This window comes from Euleptes europaea, chromosome 13 (assembly GCF_029931775.1).
Source record: "Euleptes europaea isolate rEulEur1 chromosome 13, rEulEur1.hap1, whole genome shotgun sequence".
In the NCBI taxonomy this organism is placed as follows: Eukaryota; Metazoa; Chordata; class Lepidosauria; order Squamata; family Sphaerodactylidae; genus Euleptes; species Euleptes europaea.
Window position 1 is genome coordinate 39332640 of NC_079324.1, and position 20140 is coordinate 39352779.

At 54.4% G+C, this 20140-nt stretch overlaps 1 protein-coding gene across 1 annotated transcript in view; it reads right to left on the reverse strand.

Moving 5' to 3' along the window:
- Positions 1-3309: 3309 nt before the first annotated feature.
- Positions 3310-20140, reverse strand: part of SHROOM4 (shroom family member 4) — a 33413-nt gene continuing 16582 nt past the window's right edge. The window contains exons 3-11 of the mRNA XM_056859792.1: positions 17067-17198; positions 11533-13798; positions 10592-10653; positions 8735-9394; positions 8138-8250; positions 7795-8059; positions 6785-6944; positions 4580-4852; positions 3310-3603 (exon numbers count right to left, since the gene is read on the reverse strand). Coding sequence (XP_056715770.1) covers positions 3334-3603; positions 4580-4852; positions 6785-6944; positions 7795-8059; positions 8138-8250; positions 8735-9394; positions 10592-10653; positions 11533-13798; positions 17067-17198 — 4201 coding nt within the window. The 3' untranslated portion in view covers positions 3310-3333. The remainder of the gene's footprint in view (positions 3604-4579; positions 4853-6784; positions 6945-7794; positions 8060-8137; positions 8251-8734; positions 9395-10591; positions 10654-11532; positions 13799-17066; positions 17199-20140) is intronic.

Below are 20140 nucleotides of genomic sequence, written 5' to 3' on the forward strand. Positions count from 1 at the left end.
GCGGAGGTCAGAGGAAGCCTCGGCTCACGCCCGGCTGCACCAGATGACAAACCCAAGCCCCGCTATGTAAAGGAGGGAGATAAAAAGCAGGCACACCCTACAATCGTTTCTGAACAGACCAGTGGGGAAGCCACACTGCCTTATGCCTGAGCTCAGGATAGGTCGCTTTTGGATGGCAGCAAGAGGGTGAAAGCTGGCCTCTGGGTTAGGGGACAGCAGCTTTGGGCAAGATCCACGGAGCCCCAAGGGCTGGGAAACGAGGCAATCTCCCCCAACCACTGAAAGCTTCAGCGCTGGTTTTCAGGCATGCAAGCAGCAGAGAGCATAGCTGTGAGCCAGCCAGGGAGCAGCAACAACTGCAGGCGCCAAGAGAAACCTGCAGTGCCACACAGGGGCCAAAATCCAGGGTGGGTGTCTTAAGTGCCATTGAAAATCTAACATTAAAGTTTTCTTAAAGGTCAGGCAGAAGGAAGAGGAGTTCAAGCTTCCCTTCGGGACTGTGAACACCAGGAACGGACTTCTGTGCAAAACATATAAACAGCTCGGGGTGGTGGAAAACCCAGATTAGAAGCCAAAAGACAGTGACCAGAGCCCTGAATGAGAGGGGTGGGGTGGAGAAAGCAAACAAGCTGGGCTGCCTGCCTTTGTTCGGTGCAAAGGCAGGCCTGGAAAGGGAGTGTTCAGTTGCAAAGGGAATTCTGGAATGGCTGCTTCTGGGAAACAATTAGTCGTGCTGCGCCCCCCCCCCCAACACTGCTTGATCCTATACAGATTAGAGGGACATCCCACTCTAGTAGGGCCGGGGGTGGAAGGTGTTCCAGACCTGCCTACTGCCTCGCCCTGGGCTGAAGCGGGCTGCCAACTCTGCAGTCCATGGTAGGTTCAGAACTGTGCTAGAATAAAGGAGGTCCTGGATTGTTGTTTTTAATCAAACTCACTTTCTACCTCTGGGCCAAACGCAGCTACATTTGTCTAGACAGTTTTGATGCTCGCCTGCGCAAAGTTAGTAAAAGATCTCCAGGCAGATGCGTTGAAAGCTTGGCTGAGGACACACCTGCATGGCTTCCCCATTCTAGAGGGCAAAGAGAAACTCCAGGGAAGAAAAAGATTTGCATCAGGAAAATAATCGGGGGCGGGGGGATTATTAGATCCATTTGCATCTAATCTAGGCTGAACCCCTTGCTGCCGTGCAGACAAATTGGGAGTGGGGGGAGAGAAGAAGAATATCTTACAAGTGTATGTGTAGTAGTCCTTTAACAGGGGAGGTTTTGACAACAGGACTTTTCTTTGTTGCAAACCAGAAAGCCCTTTCAGCCATTTTCAAGTGTTAAGTGCTATTTTTCCACCAAGGGGTCTCCGTTGTATCCATCAAAGCCACCTCAACAACTCAGGTTCAACTGAGAGAGCGGCCCCACGGTTACAAACTGTGGGTGGCTTTTGACTGTGCCGGCTGGGGGGGAAACTACCCTCCCCTTTCCGATTGCCTGCAGGAGAATTTGCAGCCAGAGAGCAGGCCGAGGGCAACAGAGCACCCAAGAGAGGAGCTCAGCCTTCCAACATTGTTTCAAAGACAATGGAGAGGAAGAGGATGTTGAAGTGGAATTTCTGTGGCAAGAGCCCAGCACATTCCTTTGGCCACAAGGGGTTGGGGGGGGGGGAGAGAGGACAAGTCCCCTTAACTTCTCAGACTGAAGTGAACCCAGAGCATCCCCTGCAAGGAGGCATCCATGTTAGGAAAGCTCAACTCCACCAGAAACGTGGGGAAAGGAAGGCCGGCCCCCTCTCCATCCCCATAATCCCCCTGAGACATGGCGGCTGAGTCTGCAGTCGGAACTAAGCGTGGGCAGCAAAAGGGGCCAAAAAATGTGATTTGTGCCCAGAGAGGTAGCTCGGCTCTTAAGGTACATTAAGGCACAAGGGGGCTAACACAAACAAGGCTGCACCTGGCTGGCTCCTGCTGCAGGGAGACACCCAGCAGTTTTGAGCGCCTCTAACCAAAGATCACTGTACTCCACGAGACCCATAACAGACCCCTAACCTCAAACCCAGATGGAGCTTTCTGGGATCCAGCCACACCTCCTTGGCACGGGAGAGGAGGGCACAGGCCCACAGTTGGCACAAAAGCAAAGATTTCTCATCAATAAAGCTTCATCAGCATGGTAAGGAAGTGGCTTTGTTCCTGAGGCTGGGGTTACCCAGACCCCATCTCAAGGGATCTGCAAAAGCACAAGAACCGTTCTCAATGTCACATGGGGAATGGGGGCTCCAGCCCCCCTTCCTGTTTACACGCAGTAAGAGAGATGTGTGCAGTCTCCACAGGATGGATGATATACAGAAAGTCTTTAAACCCCTACATGGAAACAAGGGAAATGAGTAACCAGCTGAGACTCTACCCTTGCTCCAGACTCTGATGGGAAAAGTTGGCTCAGCCAGGAAGAAGAGCTGGAAAGACTTTTTCTCTTCCTGATCTTAGGAGAGCTACTTTGGATCAAGGCACTATAAAAGATGGAAGAGAAAATCATGGGTTCTGCACGAGGTTTAAATTCCACAGAACTACCTGAACAGATTTCCCCCCAGGAATGGAAAAAAGCCCCTTTTAGGCCAAAGGATTGAGGGTCTTGGTTGCTGCGGGCATTATAAGCTTGGGAAGAAGGCTGGAAGGGCTAACTGCTGGCACCTGAAAGAAACGGCATCTATGCCCAGGCAGACAGGCCCTGTAATTATTCCTAATTCTTTTTCTTTTTCTAAAAAAAACCCATTAGGTAGGAAAATAAATAGAACTGGAACAGGAGAAACGGAATGCTCCGAGCGTTATCAGGCACACGAGATGAGGAAAGGGGTCCCACAGCCACGCTGTGATTATATACCGTTGCTCGCAGGCTGCCTTTCCCTTCTTGCTTGGCAATGAAGACACTACCGGAGCAGAAAGCAGCTGGTTTCCCTGGCATGGCCTACAGAAGCCTGGGAGGGAGGTGGAGGGAGCTCGAACTGCCTCGTGATCAGCATTCCAGTGTGGCTCCAGGAATCCCACCGTCCCGTCCTCGAGCAGCTGTAACACTCCATCCCAGCCACACAGCCTAAGTCCTGGCAAAGAGCACCTTGATGAGCCCTTCCTTTCCCCCACGGAAGAAGGTGATGCAGTTTTCTGACTTGGCAAAGTCTTTGGCAAAGAGGATTATCCTGAGAGAGAGAAGGCAGCAGATGGAAAACAGTCCGTGACAGGCAGGGCAGCCGGCGTCTCTTGAAGGGGGGACTCTTTTGGCACGTGGGAGGCCTTGGCTCCACCTCCCAATAAACGCCCCCCCCCCCCGGTGGCCGCCAAGCAGGGCTCCGCTAGCAGTCCCAGGGCACCCGGCGCAGGCTCTCCCGCAGGCAGCGGAGCTGCTCCTCGCCCAGCTTGATCTTGTCATCCAGCTGCCGCTGCTGGATGGCGAGCGCCGACGTCATGCGCACAAAATGCTGGTAGTCCTGTAGCTGCTCGCCGGGCAGGCAGCGCGACACGCTGGTGAAGACCACGCGCTCCCGCTGAGCGACGTGCTCCTGCAGTTCCTTGGCGTCCTCTAGCTGGGCTGTCAGCTGCCGCTTCTTCTCCAGCAGGGCCAGCTTGTAGGGAGGGGAAGGGAAGACAGGAGGGGACAGGTAAGTCATAGAATACAATCATGAGTTGGAAGGGACCACCAGGCTCATCTAGTCCAACCCCTTGCACAATGCAGGAAATTCACAACTACCTCCCCCCACACACACCCCAATGACCCCTACTCTATACCCAGAAGATGTCCAAGATGCCCACCCTCTCATCATCTGCTTGTCATAGAATCAGCATTGCTGACAAATGGCCATCTAGCCTCTGCTTAAAAACTTCCAGGAAAGGAGAGCTTACCACCTCCCAAAGAAGCCTATTCCACTGAGGAACCGCTCAAACATTTAGAAAATTCTTCCTAATGCCTAAATGGAAATTCTTTTGATTTAATTTCAACCTGTTGGTTCTGGTCCGACCCTCGGGGGCAACAGAAAACAACTCGGCACCATCCTCTATATGACAGCCCTTCAAGTACTTGAAGATGGTTATCCTGTCACCTCTCAGTCTTCTCCTCTTCAGGCTAAACATACCCAGCTCCTGTATGCAGTCAGTGTCTGTATGCAGCAGGCAGGGGAAGTGCAAGTAGCCAGAGGCAAAAGTGAGAAGCCACCTGAGAATAAGATTCTAGGGAGAACACCAAACCAACTAACCCCCCTCCCCATAGCATCAGGCATTTCAGTTCACCCTTAAACACTGGCAGATGGTTCCCGAACTCATCTCCCCCTGGGCTGCTGGGGTGACCCAAGTTCAGCATCAAAACAACAGAGTCCTGAAGCCCTCCACGCATAATCCCAAAGATTATAAATACATTTGCATAATCATTTGTTCTGATTTGGCTCGGAAGCACAGGAGGTTGGGATAAAGAGACCGTCGGGCTAACAGGATGCTCTTCCATACAAGGGGGCCAGCTGGCAGGTGTGTTTGCCTCTTGGCTTTTTACAGGCTGCCACTGAAACGCTGCCAAGCCCCAGGACTGCACCCTCCCTTCCCACTGCATACCTTTTCTTCCTCTGGGGCATCGGCACCCAGGCTGCCAAGGGCATTCTCCACCCTGGCCAGTCGCCCCGAGAGCGAGAGAAGCAGGTTGACCACTTTGTCCAGGTCTCCGATGAAGAGGCGGAACTTCTCAAATTCGTGAGGCTTGCAGACCCCCTTGACATGACTCTCCACTTCTTTGCCCAGGACGACGTTGCCGTTAATGTCATCCTGCAAGCCCCGCTGTGCCTCCTGCAGCACCGCCAGCTTCCGGCTGATGCTCTCAATCAGCTGCACCTGGGAAAGGCAGAGGTCACAGCCGGGGGGCCATTAGAAGCATGCTGGGGCAGCATCAAGGGGAAAACATGCTTCTGAACTTGTTTTAGCCATTGGCTACCAACCAACCATTAGGAGCTCCGTGGCGCAGAGTGGTAAGCTGCAGTACTGCAGTCCAAGCTCTGCTCACGACCTGAGTTCGATCCCAATGGAAGTCGGTTTCAGGTAGCTGGCTCAAGGTTGACTCAGCCTTCCATCCTTCCGAGGTATGGGTACCCAGGTTGCTGGAGGTACAGGGAAGACGACTGGGGAAGGCACTGGCAAACCACCCCGTAAACAAAGTCTGCCTAGTAAACGTCTGGATGTGACGTCACCCCATGGGTCAAGAATGACCCGGTGCTTGCACAGGGGACTACCTTTACCAACCAACCAAGTTACTCTGAGAGTTGAAGTTCTGTAATTGCTCAGGATCTCTAACAAAGTGTTCTCAATACCCTCTGGCCAAGGGACATGTCCCATGTTTTCCTGGTACTGCAGTGCATGACAATCAAGTGTTTTCAAATCAATCTGAAATTTGAAGGAACAAAGCAAGCTCTGGATACACACAAGGCTATCCTTCAGCCTGAGATGGAACATCAGATGAGGCTTGGAGTCTGGAGAAGATCGTGTAGCTATTAATATTTTAAAGACCAAAATCTGACATGTGGGAGGTGAAATGTAAGTAGGGGAAACTAATTTATGTTCACTCTTGCTGAGTACCTTTGGGGGCCTTAAAATCTCCTCTCTTCCCAACGAAAAAGCTTGATTTTTGCAATGCACAGATTGCTGTAACACCACTGGGCATCCTCTGGTTTCCCTCCCTCTCAAACTCTCATACACAAAGTCAACATAGCAAATGCCTTGGCCTTCAGAGTTAGCCAGACCCCTTAGGGACCCCCCAAGTGGGACAGATGTGGGCACTTCACACCCAGCCAGGATACCAAGCAGCAGAAGCTGCAAAAAAGGTGCCAGGAAGCAAAATACATTAGCAACACAAATGGGAGAAAGGGGGACCCCAAGAGGCTTTAATCCACCAGGCAAACTCCAGCAAGATTTAAAACAAGGTTTTCATGCACTAGAGAAGCCGGCATTCCCACCCCCATCCCCAAGGGCAGGGCTCATTCAAAAGGGCTGCGAGTACGGAGGACAGCAGCAGGAAATGGGCACGGAAGTCAACATCCCAAGAGCACCCAGCTCTCATACAGTGTAAAAAGGAGGAGGAGGAGGAAGGAGAGTTGGTTTTTATATGCTGACTTTCTCTACCCCTTAAGGAAGAATCAAACCAGCTTACAATCACCTTCCCTTCCCCTCCACACAACAGACACCCTGTGAGGTAGGTGGGGCTGAGAGAGCTCTAAGAGAACTGTGACTAGCCCAAGGTCACCCAGCTGGCTTCATGTGGAGGAGTGGGGAAACCAACATGGTTCACCAGATTAGCCTCCGTGGCTTATGTGGAGGAGTGGGGAATCAAACCTGGTTCTCCAGATTAGAGTCCACCGCTCCAAACCACCACTCTTAACCACTACACCATGCGGGCTCTCATTACCAGTTCTCATGGCTGCAACAAAACAGGCTTCCAAGAGTCCAGGGCAAAGCTTGGATACATGCCAGGAGACGGGGGAAGAAGGCAGGAAAGCAGAACTTCCAGAGCCCTGCATGCTTTTTGCTTCCCCCCATGACTAGCAGGAGTGAGCGTGACTAGCAGGAGTGAAGTAAACAAGCGAATGAGTGCACACATTGCAGATTTTTGCAGCACGAGGTCCTAGAGATGGGGCTGTAGGCCAGCAAAGTTAAGGTCTGCCTACCTTCTCCGCTGGACTCTAGTGGGAGCTTCTCCCTCCAGACCTGCTAGGACTATAGGAACTAATGATCTCTGACAGAGAACTGGTTCTCAGGGCTCTCAGGGCCTCTCACCTTCTTCCGGGCCAGATCATGGTCCGGTTCCTCCTCTTCCACACTGGCTCCTGGAAGCTCTTTCATCTTGTTCAGCAGCTCGGCCTTTCCTGATGACAGGTTGTAATAGGCTGAACAGGAGGTGCCCCCTGAGGTCGGAGAGACGGGCTGAGCCGGATGCCTGCACCAACAAAGAGCATTATGGAAACTCAACTCCAAGTGAGCACAAAGGACCGGATGACCCAAGCCTCAGCAGAGGAGAACTGTGGGTGGCAAAAGGTTGGGCCAAGCTTATGGGACACCTTCAGGAGGGGAGAGGCTGTGGCTCAGTGGTAGAGCATCTGCTTGGCATGCAGAAGGTCCCAGGTTCAATCCCCGGCATCTCCAGTTAAAGGGACTAGGCAGGTAGGTGATGTGAAAGACCTCTGCCTGAGACCCTGGAGAGCCGCTGCCAGTCAGAGTAGACAATACTGTCTTTGATGGACCAAGGGTCTGATTCAGTAGAAGGCAGCTTCATGTGTTCATGTATGTGTCAACCCTAGGCCTGTGTTTGTAGCTATGAGGAAAAACTGATGCTGTGCGCCACAAGACTCAAAGCAGGCAGGTCTTGGCTTTCTGTTTCCCCGGCAACCCCTATTCCTTGCTCCAAGAACTCCCAGCCCCAGGATGTGGTGTTGGCTGCCAACTTGGAAGGCTTTAAGAGGGGAATGGACATGTTCATGGAGGAGAGGGCTATTCATGGTTACTAGTCAAAATGGATACTAGTCATGATGTGTACCTATTCTCTCCAGGACCAGAGGAGCATGCCTATTATATTAGGTGCTGTGGAACTCAGGCAGGATGGTGCTGCTGCAGTCGTCTTGTTTGTGGGCTTCCTAGAGGCCCCTGGTTGGCCTCTGTGTGAACAGACCACTGGACTTGATGGACCTTGGTCTGATCCAGCATGGCCTTTCTTATGTTCTTATGTCCTCCAGTTTCCGACAAAATGGGTGCTTCCACCCGCACATCTCGGCTTATTAAGAAGTACCTACCTCTCGGGAAGTCCCTTGCCAGCCACCTGTGGTTGCCAGTCCTGCCCCTTCCACTCGCTGGGGGAGAAGAGGTCGCTCATCACCTCGGCTGCAGTCACCGGTCCTGAGGCGGGATTCAGCACACCAGCCAGGGAACGGTCCCTGCCTGCCACATCCCTCATCAGCTCTTCTGAGTTCAGGCGGAAGGGTGGTGCTGGGCTTGCCATGCCTGGAGGGCGGCTCTCTCCTCCAGCACGCTCTTGCGCAGACTCGTCGTCTTTGGAGCCTGTGCGGAGAGACATGGCGTTAAGTCAGCAGGAAGGACATCAGGGCAATGGCAATCCCAAGACGAGACGGGACTCACACAGACTGGAGGGGCTGGCCCGCGGCTTCTCTGGGCCTCTGCTAGACTCTGCATTCTGCTCCTTATCCCACGAGAGCTCGGGTTTTGCGTCCTCTGCTAGGGAACTTGCTGGCCTTTAACACAAAACCAACCAGGCATGGGTAAGAAACAGGCATGGGTAAGAAAAGTGGGGGGTCTTGCAGGCTCCCCTTCCCTCTGTTTGTCACTTCCAAACAGAAACTTTTGCTACAGCCACAGTATAGTTCAATAAAGTATAGATTCAATAGGGAAGCCACAGCCCTCAATTTGCAAGATCTGAGCAAGGCTGTCAAAGATAGGACATTTTGGAGAACTGTGATTCATAGGGTCGCCATGAGTCGGAAGCGACTTGACAGCACTTTACACACACACACACACACACACACACACAGAGTATGGTTCAAGCTGAACCTCCTCGAAGAGGGGCACAGTCTGCCCACGTCAAGATACATGATAACAGAATGTAAAGACACTTGGCACTGTTTTCCCCAATTCTGCCCAGCTAGCCACTCCTGGAGCCCTTTCCCCCACCCTAACCTGGGGTTAAAGCAACAGGACGCAAAAGTCCCTGGCACTTGCCTGGAAGAGTCACTCTCGCCGCTCAAGTCTGGGGTCAGCCACTCCGGAGTCCCCCGTGGCGAGCCACGGCAGTAGTAGTGCAGGCTGCCCGGCTCCTTGGGCACGGGGGATCCCCGAGGCCTGAGCTGGGCCTCCTGGGCCGCATCACCCCAGAAGTGCTCCAGGGGCAGACTCTGAGACCGCTGCCTGGCCACGTCCGCGTTGTTCTGGCTGGAGGTGCAAGAGTCTTCCGGGACAGCCGCCAGGCCACCCTCAGTGGGCAGCAGCTGGTGGTGGGAGGCACGGCGTGGGTGGTACTTCTCCCACTTTGGGGGTGGGGGTCGTGGAGGGGGCAGGCCCTTCTTTTTGGCCAGGCAAGGCAGCTCCTCCAACTTGGCCAGCGGGGCCTCCTGCCTCTGTCTCCTGGAAGCACCGCCCGACTCTCCGCAGAGATGGCTTTCGGAATACGCCCTTTCGCGCAGTGGGTGTCTGCGTGGTTCAGCGGCACCCTCCTCGTAGGCACCCTCCTCCTCCTCAGCTCGGCTGGGCCTCTCGCCATCCCAAGAGAGGCTGTGAGTGGATGAAGCCCGGCAGAAAGGAGGCCACTCGGGCTCAAAGTTTTCTGAGCGGGGCCAGAAGGGGCCGACCCTCACAAAGCCCATCTTCTGTTGTGCCAGCTCGCTGGAAGAAAGACCAGGACACAGTTGACAGAGCAGCCGCACCGCGACTCCCCGGCTAAGGCAGCCCCTGAAGTGCCAGGCTCCGTATGAGGCACACAGCGTCGAACTCCCGAATCCCCTCCTGAAGTCTGACTTCAGCTAGCGGAGTCCTCAATTAGCTCAGTTCGCTTTGGCAAAGATCTCCCCCTTCCTGAATCAAAAGCCAGCTCTGTGGAGGAAGCCAGCTCATTAGTTACAGCCGGGAGCTAAGCGAGAGACTCTGGCCCGGCCTGCAATGTGGCCGCTGTTCCTCCGTGAAGAGTTAGCGGACAACTCTGGTCACGAGGCCAGCTGAGCAAAACAGCTCAACTGTACAAAGGGACAGTTGTCAACCCACAGCAGCAACATCACAATAATGTCTGGCAAGAGTGATGAGGGGGAAAAAATCTTTTGAATGTTTGCTGTGTGGGGAGTGAGGGAGCATTTGCTCTGGCCCTTGGGCAGGCTTCAGCAGGCTCACTGGTGGATGCTCTGACCTTCTGCCCATCTGGATCCGCTGCATGTACTAACCCAAAGTCTGGCTCCGTAGCTCAGGGTCCCCCCCCCCCGCCTCAAAAATCTTCAGTTATGCTCCTTTGCGGTTTGGTATAACCATGAGAAACGCCTCCTGCGTCAAGAGGCTGCACAGATAGCTCCCCCGCCCAGCACAAACACACAGACGCACAGCTTGTCCATGTTTTGCATTCCTGGCTGTGATCATTCCAATCACACGCTATGTTCCCACCCAGCAGGAGGAGTTTGTGGGTGGCTCTCGGCATCCAAAGAACAGTCCCCATTGGCTTCAGCTTGTGCGGACACCCAGGGCTGAAGCACCAGATGCCACAAAGAAGCAGTATTCATCTACAAATCTATCTGCATCTTGACTCCCTAGCAGTGCAGCTATGGCAAACATAAAGCTCAACCGGGATGGAACGTAACGCTTTAGCTGTCCTCTGGCCTGCAAGAATCCCTCTGTGGGCTGCTGATGCTCGAAAACTCAGGCAGGCCGCACGGTCATTGGGTAACAGAAGCCAATGCTGGAAAGTACTCTGTCATGTTATGAGCGAATTCAGCAGGCAGGAGCACCCCACAAGCACCCTGCGGGCATTTGTGGCAGGCAAGGGGATTCTTTGCCACTCCAAGAGGTCCAAGATCAAGGGTTTTCTGCCTTGCCCCTTACCTCATTGACTGGCTGTTCTTTCTGTTTATCGCCGGAGGCTCCCAATCATCCAAGGGAAATTCCTGGAAAGAAGAACCTACAGGTGAGGGGATGGAACAGGAATACAGTTCTTCTCACAGGCTGCCTTTCATCCTGGGCTACAGTGATTGTGCTGGGCAGTCCAGGAGAGGCAACCCCATCCTTCCTCATCATAAGCAAAACAGCTATGTGGGGAGGGACCGTGGCTCAGTGGTAGAGCATCTGCTTGGCATGCAGAAGGTCCCAGGTTCAATCCCCAGTATCTCCAGTTCAAGGGACTAGGCAAGTAGGTGATTTGAAAGACCTCAGCCTGAGACCCTGGAGAGCCGCTGCCAGACTGAGTACACAATACTGACTTAGATGGACCAAGGGCCTGATTCAGTATAAGGCAGCTTCACGTGTGTTCATGGATACTGGCCTGGCTGATTCGCTACGTCTGATGGAACTGGGGCTTGAGTGGCCAAAAGTGAGCTGGGAGATGTGGAGCTAAGGCTAAGCCCACCACTTTGCAAGGGAGAATTTCACAGAAAAGGGGAAGTCCTGGGTAGCACCTGCTGCGCTTGCAGACAGAGGGAGGGCTACCAAATGCGCGTAACCCCCACCCCGACTCTGGGGCTCACCTGCTCATACAAAAAGGACCATCCGGTACACGTCTAAAACCAAAACAAAACCAGATACCCCAAGGCTGCTTGTAAGCCGCGTGTGATGATTAAAACCTATTTGTCCCCTTGGGAAATGTTCTGTCCTTGGCCGCAAATAGATCCCCATCCTCCATCCAATTCATCTGCTTCCCTTACGCAGGGTTAGCCCAGTAGCCTCACCTATTCTGGACAGCAGCTGTCTCTCCTCGCCCTGCTCCAAACTGAGCCAAGCAACATGCATGCAAACCATGAATGTTGCGCCCTGAATGGCACCCTTCTTACCGGTGGGTAGGTCTTCCTGCCTTGCCAGGGACCTCCATCCTCCAAGAGCTGGTGCTGAGCTGGGCAGCAGCAGTCAGTGCAGCGGGCCCAGGGGCGAGGGTGGCAGCGGTGGGTACAGTGGCTGGATGGCACGGGCATGTTCCTCTGAAGCAAGGTGGGGCATCTCTCCCCACCGCAGTAGGCACAGGCCTCTCGGGCCACACAAGCACAGGGAAGGGGCCGCCAACACTCACAGTCCCTGTGTCGGGCCATTGGCTTGTAAAACCCAGGCACCTCTGGCCGGAACTCCGGGTAGACGGGAGGAGAGGACGGAGGGCAGTAGGGATGGTCCATGGAGTGCCGCTGCTGGTCTCTGTGCTCAGAACTCACCGGCTGGAAAGAGTTTTGCTCCACTGCCCTGGGACGCAAACCTCCGGGCCGGCCATGGCGGGAGGCTGCGTGTGCAGAGGCCGGAGCCTTACTCGTCTCCTCGAAGAACTTCCGCCTGTCGGCAAAAGGCAGGAGGCCGGATTCCTCTGGAGGTTGTGAAGGTGAGCCCAGCTTCAGCCCCGGGGGGCTCTGAGAGTGCGGCTGCAATTTGTGCTCCGGAGACCACCGCCAGCGGCCTCTTCCCCCAGACGGCAACGGCAGGGCCGCCGGGGGCTTCTCCATTTCTGGCAAGGGGGCTTTCCACTTGGGCTCTGAAGGCACCCTGCTGGGGCTCTGGGGAGCCGCCTCTCCCCACAGCACGCTCAGCTCAGAGCCCCAGCGCTTGGGGCCGGCAGCAGTTCGGTGTGGCGGCCTGCTCTCTGCTGGGAGAGGTGGAGGAACAGGGGCGGAGGGGGGTGGTGGAGGAGGAGAGGGGGCGGGAGCAGTGGGGCTGTCAGGGGGCTCCTCCGCCTCTTGCACCGGCTCCTCTCCGCACAGAAGCATGGCGGAGCCTTTGGCCTTCTGGAGCTGGGCCTTGCGCCACTGGATCTCGTTGCGCAGATTGGTGGCAAAACGGTCGCTGCGCCGGCGCATCTGGGCCGAGCGGTGCTGGGCCGAGCCTCCCTTCCTCGCGGCGGGCCGGCTCCCTTCACTGTCTCGTCCCCCTTCTGTTAAAGGATCCATGGTGGGGACAGCCTTGGAGGCCGAGTCGGCATCCTCTGAAGGCGGCATCAGCAGGGACGAGGGCAATTCGACCGAGGCGCTCCTGGGCCTCTCTTGAACGGCGTGGCTGCTCCTGGGAGACAGAGGCCCTTCCCCTGATGCCGGGCGGATGTCCCGCTCCTGTGCCTGACCAGGCCGGCTCTGGCAGCCGTGGCCCTGCGTCTGCCACGACTCCTGGGTTCTGGGGCTCCTGCTCCCCACATGTAGTGGAGAAACAGTCCAGTGAGGTCCCTCCTGGCTATGGGCCACGTTCAGAGCCTGCAACTGGGCAGCCAACAGCTGCTCGGGGGCGCTGTGCCGATGAGCCAGGGGTCCTGACCAACAGTCCTTCCAAGCGACAGGAGAGACATTGCTCCGGTCGCCCAGCTCAGCCTCACGCTCCTGGCTGTCCACGCGCTGGGCAGGCTCTTCCGGAGGAGGAACCTCTCCCTCCTCGTTCAAAAGCGACTCCACGCTCTGCGCTCCTCTCTCCATGGGCAGGTGTCTCTCTGCGTGGGAGCTCAGCAGATAATACTGGTCTGTGGGGAGAGATTCTTTGGCGTGGCTCGCGGAGGCCAACTGCCCACAGGTCCCTGCGGAGTCTCTGCCACGCACACAGAGAGAGATGTCGGAGGTCCACCTGCCTTTGGGGTGCAACGAATTGGCCTGGGGCAAGGCCCCCTGCGTCTCCGTGCCGGCTGGCGAGGGGTTGCAAGCTCGCAGGCTGTCCTGCCTCACAGGGGGCTGGGGAGGGGCAAAGGCTTTGGCAGAGCTGGGAAAGTGGCTTTCCTGAGTGCAGGAGGCTGGCCTGGCGCTGAGCTGGCCGGCCAGGGACGGCAGGCCCACTGTGCCCGATGTCTCGCCGCCCTCGCTGCCCGTCTGCAGGTAGCGGGGGTCCGGCAGCTGGCCTTGCTGGGTGTATTCGGCAGAGCTGTTCTCTTCGGGTCTCAAGGCAGAGTCGGAAGTGTTAGAGCTGGCAGAGAAAGAGCTGTAGGCGGAGTCGCGCTTGTTCTGGTACATGGCCTGGTCGATGGGGGAGAGGCTGCCCTCGTAGTAGGTCTGGCTCGGCTGGTCCAGACTCTCCATGCTCCCAAGGGAGCTGCTCTTGTCGGTGCTGCAGTGGCGTGACAGCGGGTTCCACGGCAAGGACAGGTCGCTGCAAGGGAGGGGAAGAGAAGGAGGAGAGGAGACACCACAGCGGATTAGGACCACTCGGCTCAGAGGGGCTGAATCCTGTCTCGGCTGACTCAGGGCACTTTGCAGTCTAGCTCACTGCCTCCTTTCCCTCCTTTAAGGTGGTCATGTGCCAGGATGCTGCTCAGCAACACAGCCCATGTTTAACATCTCCATTTAAAAGGAGGGGCCGTGGCTCAGAGCTAGAGCATCTCCTTGGCATGCAGAAGGTCCCAGGTTCAATCTCTGGCATCTCCAGTTCAAGTGACTAGGCAAGTTGGTGATGTGAAGGACCTCTACCTGAGACCCTGGAGAGCCGCTGCCGGTCTGAGTAGACAATACTGACTTCAATGGGACCAAGGGTCTGATTCAGCATAAGGCAGCTTCGTGTGTTCATGTGACCTTTTTGGGAAAGACCCTGGAGAGCAGCTGCCTTTCAGGAGACAGCGAACTAGGATGGCTCAGTGGTCTGACCTGTTATAAGGCAGCATCGTATCGACATGCACAATTGTGCCGTTCTTGCCTCTCCTCCCTGCTCACTTCTGACAAGGCCTTTGCCACAGTTTTCGCTGTAACCAGGGCCCCAGCTGAGAAAACATTCAGACTGATTTCTGTTCTCCAGGGATAACGGGTGGCAGGAAGGGAGCTCTAAGCAGTGCTGGCGTCCAGTAATGGGGAGGCACATGAACACATGAAGCTGCCTTCTACTGAATCAGACCCTTGCTCCATCAATGTCAGTATTGTCTACTCAGGCTGGCAGCGGCTCTCCAGGGTCTCAAGTAGAGGTCTTTCACATCACCTACTTGCCTAGTCCCTTTAACTGGAGATGCCGGGGATTTAACCTGGGACCTTCTGCATGCCAAGCAGATGCTCTATCACTGAGCTACAGCCCTTCCCAGTAGGAGGAAAAGATCCCAACTTGGGATGGTCCCAAATACCATGAAGGAGCAGCTGATTGCTTCTCTGTCCTGCGGAGCCGAAAACTGAACAGCCCTTCACTGGACAGTACAACCTGCCACAAAAGGTGCACGTGGGCCACAGGGTGGTGATTCTGCTGAGATGACACCCTAGCCTCACATAAGCAAGTGATGCCAGGACTTGGCGGCTGGACAAATCACTCCCTTCAAGACTACCATGTATCAATTTACTAATAAATTCTATTTCTAACCCACCTTTCTACCATCATGGAATTTCAAGGGTGTATTATGGGGATTCTCAGGGAATCTCCTATCCGGGCACTGAACATACCTGGACCTATTTAGCTTCAGCATTGTGAATGCATGAACCCTTAAGGCTCTGACGTCTATGCTAGCTTCACAGGTAGGCTTGGATCTCACAAAATCTTCCCAGATTTCACAAGCACTTTACTTGAACATTCAGTTTTATGATTCTTATTGGCTGGCCTGCAACAGCATTTCCCAAAGAGGATGACTATAGAAAGCAGGGAGTTCACCGATCCTGATAGGGCAACCAGCTGGCATGCCCCATTCCTTTCAAGGAGATATACCTCCAGCTCCTCCCCCATGACTCTCAGAACTGCAGAATGCCTCCCGCTAGCCCAGTTGTATCCAGGCACTCCTGAGTCACGCAGGAACTCCTTAAAGGCCATGGATCAGGGTCACAAACTATTTCTTTACCAAGAGCTACCTCTGAGAGAAATAAAGAATATCCCAAGCTACTCTTTCCTACTCCCTGCACAGTACCAGGTTTTGTTCTGTCCTAGAAAGGGAACACAGACTAGGAAGAGCAACAGAAATGAAACCAACGGTTAAGCACCACAGAGAAAGAACCTACAAAATTTATACTTTAAAAAAAATACAAGCACAGAGAAGATCTTTTGCCAGATCTTCTAGGGGATGTAGCGGCCGGCAAGCTTCTGGGTACTCTGCAGCGGCTCGCAAGCTACTGGGAGCTCTTGAGCTACCTGTTGGAGACCCCTGCCCTGTATTGTGCCATCCCTAAGGCCCATGTCCCACCTGTTCCCGATAAAGCTTTATTTTGTTGTGCTCTGCAGAGGGACTCTGTCTTTCCTTTTCAAGGGGTCTTCTCCTCAAGCACCCCTTGTCGCAGTGGCTTCTGCCTCTTTTCAGAATCCAGGCAGTCAGGAGTCATCCCGGGCACCCTAAGAGCCTTTTCAGGTCAGGGAAGTGTGCATACAGCACGCCCGCCATGCCCGCCAACCAGACAGAATTGGCAGCTCCGGCTCTTTTCACTTGGGCAAGAGGTCTGGAATTCATTACCTCCTTTTCTGGCAGCCGGAGCAGCTCCCAAGCCACCTCCCTTCCTGACAGGAGATGAGAGAAAGCTCAACCCAAAACAAGCAACTGCCAAGTGGAGCCAGCTCGAGCCCGTGCCCCACACCCAGCTCACAGAGCGGGGATGGTTTCGCCCCGGGGCAAGCCAGAGCTTTGAGAAGAAACGGTGCAAACCAACCCTGCAGAAGCTCCCAGGCTAGACCCATCCATGTCATGGGGGAGCCTGAAGCACCGCAGCTGAGCCCACACCCTGCTCCTAGTTCCCAGACAAGGGCAAGGCATGCGGGAACAGCTGAGCGAGAGCACGGAAGGGGCAGGCAGCCCCCCACCTCCCCCCAGCAAGCTAGGAAATCCAGCACTGAGGCTAACCAGCAACACAGTCCAACCTGTGGCCCTTCAGGACAACCACAGAGCCACCACGTTCTGGCTTGATGTGGAATCCAGCAAAAAAGCAGCTGTCCACGATAACCAAAGGGTACAAACCCAAACAAAGAGAGGCTCAGATGGCCAGCCCACCACCTTGCCACAGTTCTGCATTTAAATGAAAGAATACACACTGGGGGGGGGTTGGTACTAGCCAGGAGTTTAAATTGAGGGAGGCAAGGTACTGGCTGGTTATTAGGAAAATATTTTTTGCAGTAAGAGTTGTTCGACAGTGGAATCGGCTGCCTTGGGAGGTGGTGAGCTCCCCCTCACTGGCAGTCTTTAAGAAGAGGCTGGACGAACACTCGTCAGGGATGCTCCAGGCTGTTCCTGCATTAAGCACGGGGATGGACTAGATGGCCTGTATGGCTCCTTCCAACTCTGTGATTCTGTGAGTTCTATGAGCTACTCTGACCATTAAAGAAATCAGACACCAAACCGTCTGAGCCTCTCGGTGCTGATTAATCCTCCCGAACATACACACCCACCTCCAGCCCCTCCTGTTGCTAAGAATACTGTACCTAGGAGGGGAAACGCCATGGGCACAACCGCCCCTCTCCGCTGCCCACTCACCTGGTGTCACATCCCGAGTGCCAGGAGAGGCTGAAGGCATCTGCAGGAAAGTGCATGGTGGCGGTCTCAGTCCGGACCTCGGACAGCTTGGCCAGGTGCCATGAGTGAGGCCTGATGACGGGCACGTTCCTCCTGCCCAGTGGCAAGAATGGAAAGGACATTACTGGGAGGAAGGCGCACTTAAAGACTCTCGCACACAGACACACACACACACACACACGGCAGGGAACGTGGAGTGCCCTGACCTACCTAGGATTCCTCCCCCCACCCCCCAAATGCTGCATACTGGGGCCCCTGGAAGAGACTAGCTCTGTGCCCCACAGCCCCAGCTCTCTTCAGTTCCTTTTCCCACCCGAGCACTCCTCGTTCCCAGGACTTGGCACCTTGCCCCTACTGTCCCACCAGCCGGAGATGTTCCCTCTCCCTGCAGGACCCAGCCTGGTTTTTCACTGCTGATGCATTTACAGAAAATGCCCCAGGAGTCTCAGTTCATGCAACAGCATGTTGCCTTCAAAGTCCGTGCAGTTGTCACTCTCTCGGTTGCTGATGAAAGCCCAAGGAAATCTCTTTCTCGGCTCAGAAGCCCAGATAAAAAGCCCCCCCCCCAAAGCACTTTTACAAAAACACTTCTTGTTTTTCTGAGATTCCAGTTGAATCTAACAGTGCCAGTTGTAGTGCCAAGAGAGATGTTGGGAGGGAATGCTGTGGCTGGAACATTCAGAATTTTTAATTTTGAAACTTGAAAGCAGCCATGGAGAGGAGGGATTTTACTCATCGTAACAAGGAAAAACCAGAGAGCCCAAGGAAAGTCCCATCAAGAGGTGACAGTGATAGGCCCTTAGCAGAACAAGGAAGCAGGGTCCTGGCGGAGCAATGATGCTTCATTACTGCCACGTGGGGCTTACAAGCCAGCCGCTCCCCAAAACTATAGAATCAGAGAGACACCAAAAGGCCGTCTACTCAGTCCAGCCGCCTGCTACAGCCACACCTATTTGCCTACAATCCCACAAGTCATCAATCCATCCAATCCAGACCACAATACGCCATCCCACTAGAGTGGCTTACAAAAAGCTTGTGCTATTACCTACAATGCTACAGTAGTGGGGGGACAACACGGAGTAGGCACTGGCCAGTCCTCACCAACGTGACCAAACTACAAAGCGCCAAGAAGGCCAAAAAACATTCCAGGCATGGAGAGCCTCCTGCAGTCTATTTTCAGATCGCGGGAGGGCAGACACAACATCCCCTTCACCACCAAATATTCCAGCACTACGCAGGTTAACACTATCAGTAGAACAAGGACAGCTTAAAAGAGAACTGGACAGGTCTGTTGAGGAGTCCTGTGGAATCCATCAGCTGAGCTGCATCAGAGGACCTGCATGCATGCACCTGCAAACTCCAGAAGTCCAAACAGCATGAGAAAGTCTGTATCTGGAATCTTGCTGAAGAGGACAGAAGAATCCCTGCAGTCCTGTGATGCTCAGGATCATTTACAGCAAAACGCACAGGAGAAAAATCTCCCCTCCTTTCCCAAAATGTAAGATGCAGTCAAGGTAGATGGCAGAGGTACGTCCACACTCACCTGTCACTGGGAAGTGGAAGAGACCTGTGGGGATTTGCTTAGAGGACAGAAAGCCCTCCAGCGCTCTGGCCTACAGACAGCTGGAAGTTGTGGGGAAGATTCAGCTTGGAGGGGCTGGAACCTGCACAATAGGGAGGGGCTCCTTACTGGCCAGGGGTTTCCTGCCCCCCCCCTACTCCCAGAGCCAGAAGCCATTCTCATTCCCTCACAGCCAGGAAGTGGTGAGGAAGTGATGTGCAGAGAGATAACACTGCACATGGAGCAGACGGCAGTCATAGCGGAGGCCAGAGACCACCCCCCAGGGGAATAGGGCTTCCTGGCTCTGCAAGCAGCAGCCATCCCGCTGAACCCGAGGCAGAAAGGAACTCCGTGTTGCCTGCTTGGGAAAGAAAAGGCCCGAGTAGTCCCCAGGGCACAGCGCTTGCTAGCCACTCTGTACTTACAGCAGGAGGCAGGCTGCTCTACAGAGGGGCAGCTGCTGACCCTCACCACTGAGGAGTCCCTGAAACGGGGAGACTCCCCTGAAGCTCTGGACTGACGGGGATTTCCAGAAGTCCGCCTAGTGGAACAACTGCAGCCGCCTCCTGGCTCAGTCTCAACACTCACCCCACGCAGGAAGCGGCTGGGACAGAGCGCAGGAAGGGTGAGATCATTGCCAACTCTGTGCTGGAAGCCATGGGACTGGGGCGAAAGGAGCCTGGGTGTGTGCTGGGGAGGGTTGGGCAGGAGAAGAGGGCAAAGCCAGGGAGACCGAGAGCATAAGGACATAAGAAAAGCCCTGCTGGATCAGACCAAGGCCCATCAACTCCAGCAGTCTGTTCACACAGTGGCCAACCAGGTGCCTCCAGGAAGCCCACAAACTCTACAGCCTGGAGTGGACTGCCCTGCAGCTATCTAGACATGCAACTCTGCCTTGCCAGCAAGGACCAACATGCATGTGTATGTGTGCACACACATGTGTGAAGGCTAACAATGCATGACCAGGATCCTCTGGCTCACTGCAGGAGGCCATACCGAAAGGCAGATTGTGACTTTTAAGTCCTATATAGAGTGGCCAAGAAAGAACTCACAGACACACAAACTTCACTGCACAGTCCTCTAGCAGGGAACCGGTGGAGGGATGTTTCCACCCCTGCCCTGAAATGTGTCTTTTTAAAAAAAAATCAGATCTTATAATCCCTGCATAATTCAGATGCATCTTTGCATTACTCTAATTATGCTCTCTGTATCTGTGAACTAGCTCAACTTTCTGTTCGCCTGAACAACGTTATGCAAAGTTCAAAAGTCTGCACACTTTCCCACAAACGGCAGTTGGTCTCATAAAAAGAAATCTACTTTGTAACTCAGACCTGACCAATTATTACATGTTGCAGAATCACAGTATCGGCACTCCTAAATTATTAAATTATTGTTAACACCAGTTTGCTCGAGATGGTGTTTGCACTCGGGTGGATGGAGGAAGGGGAGATGCTTCCGTGCTCTTCAATACAAG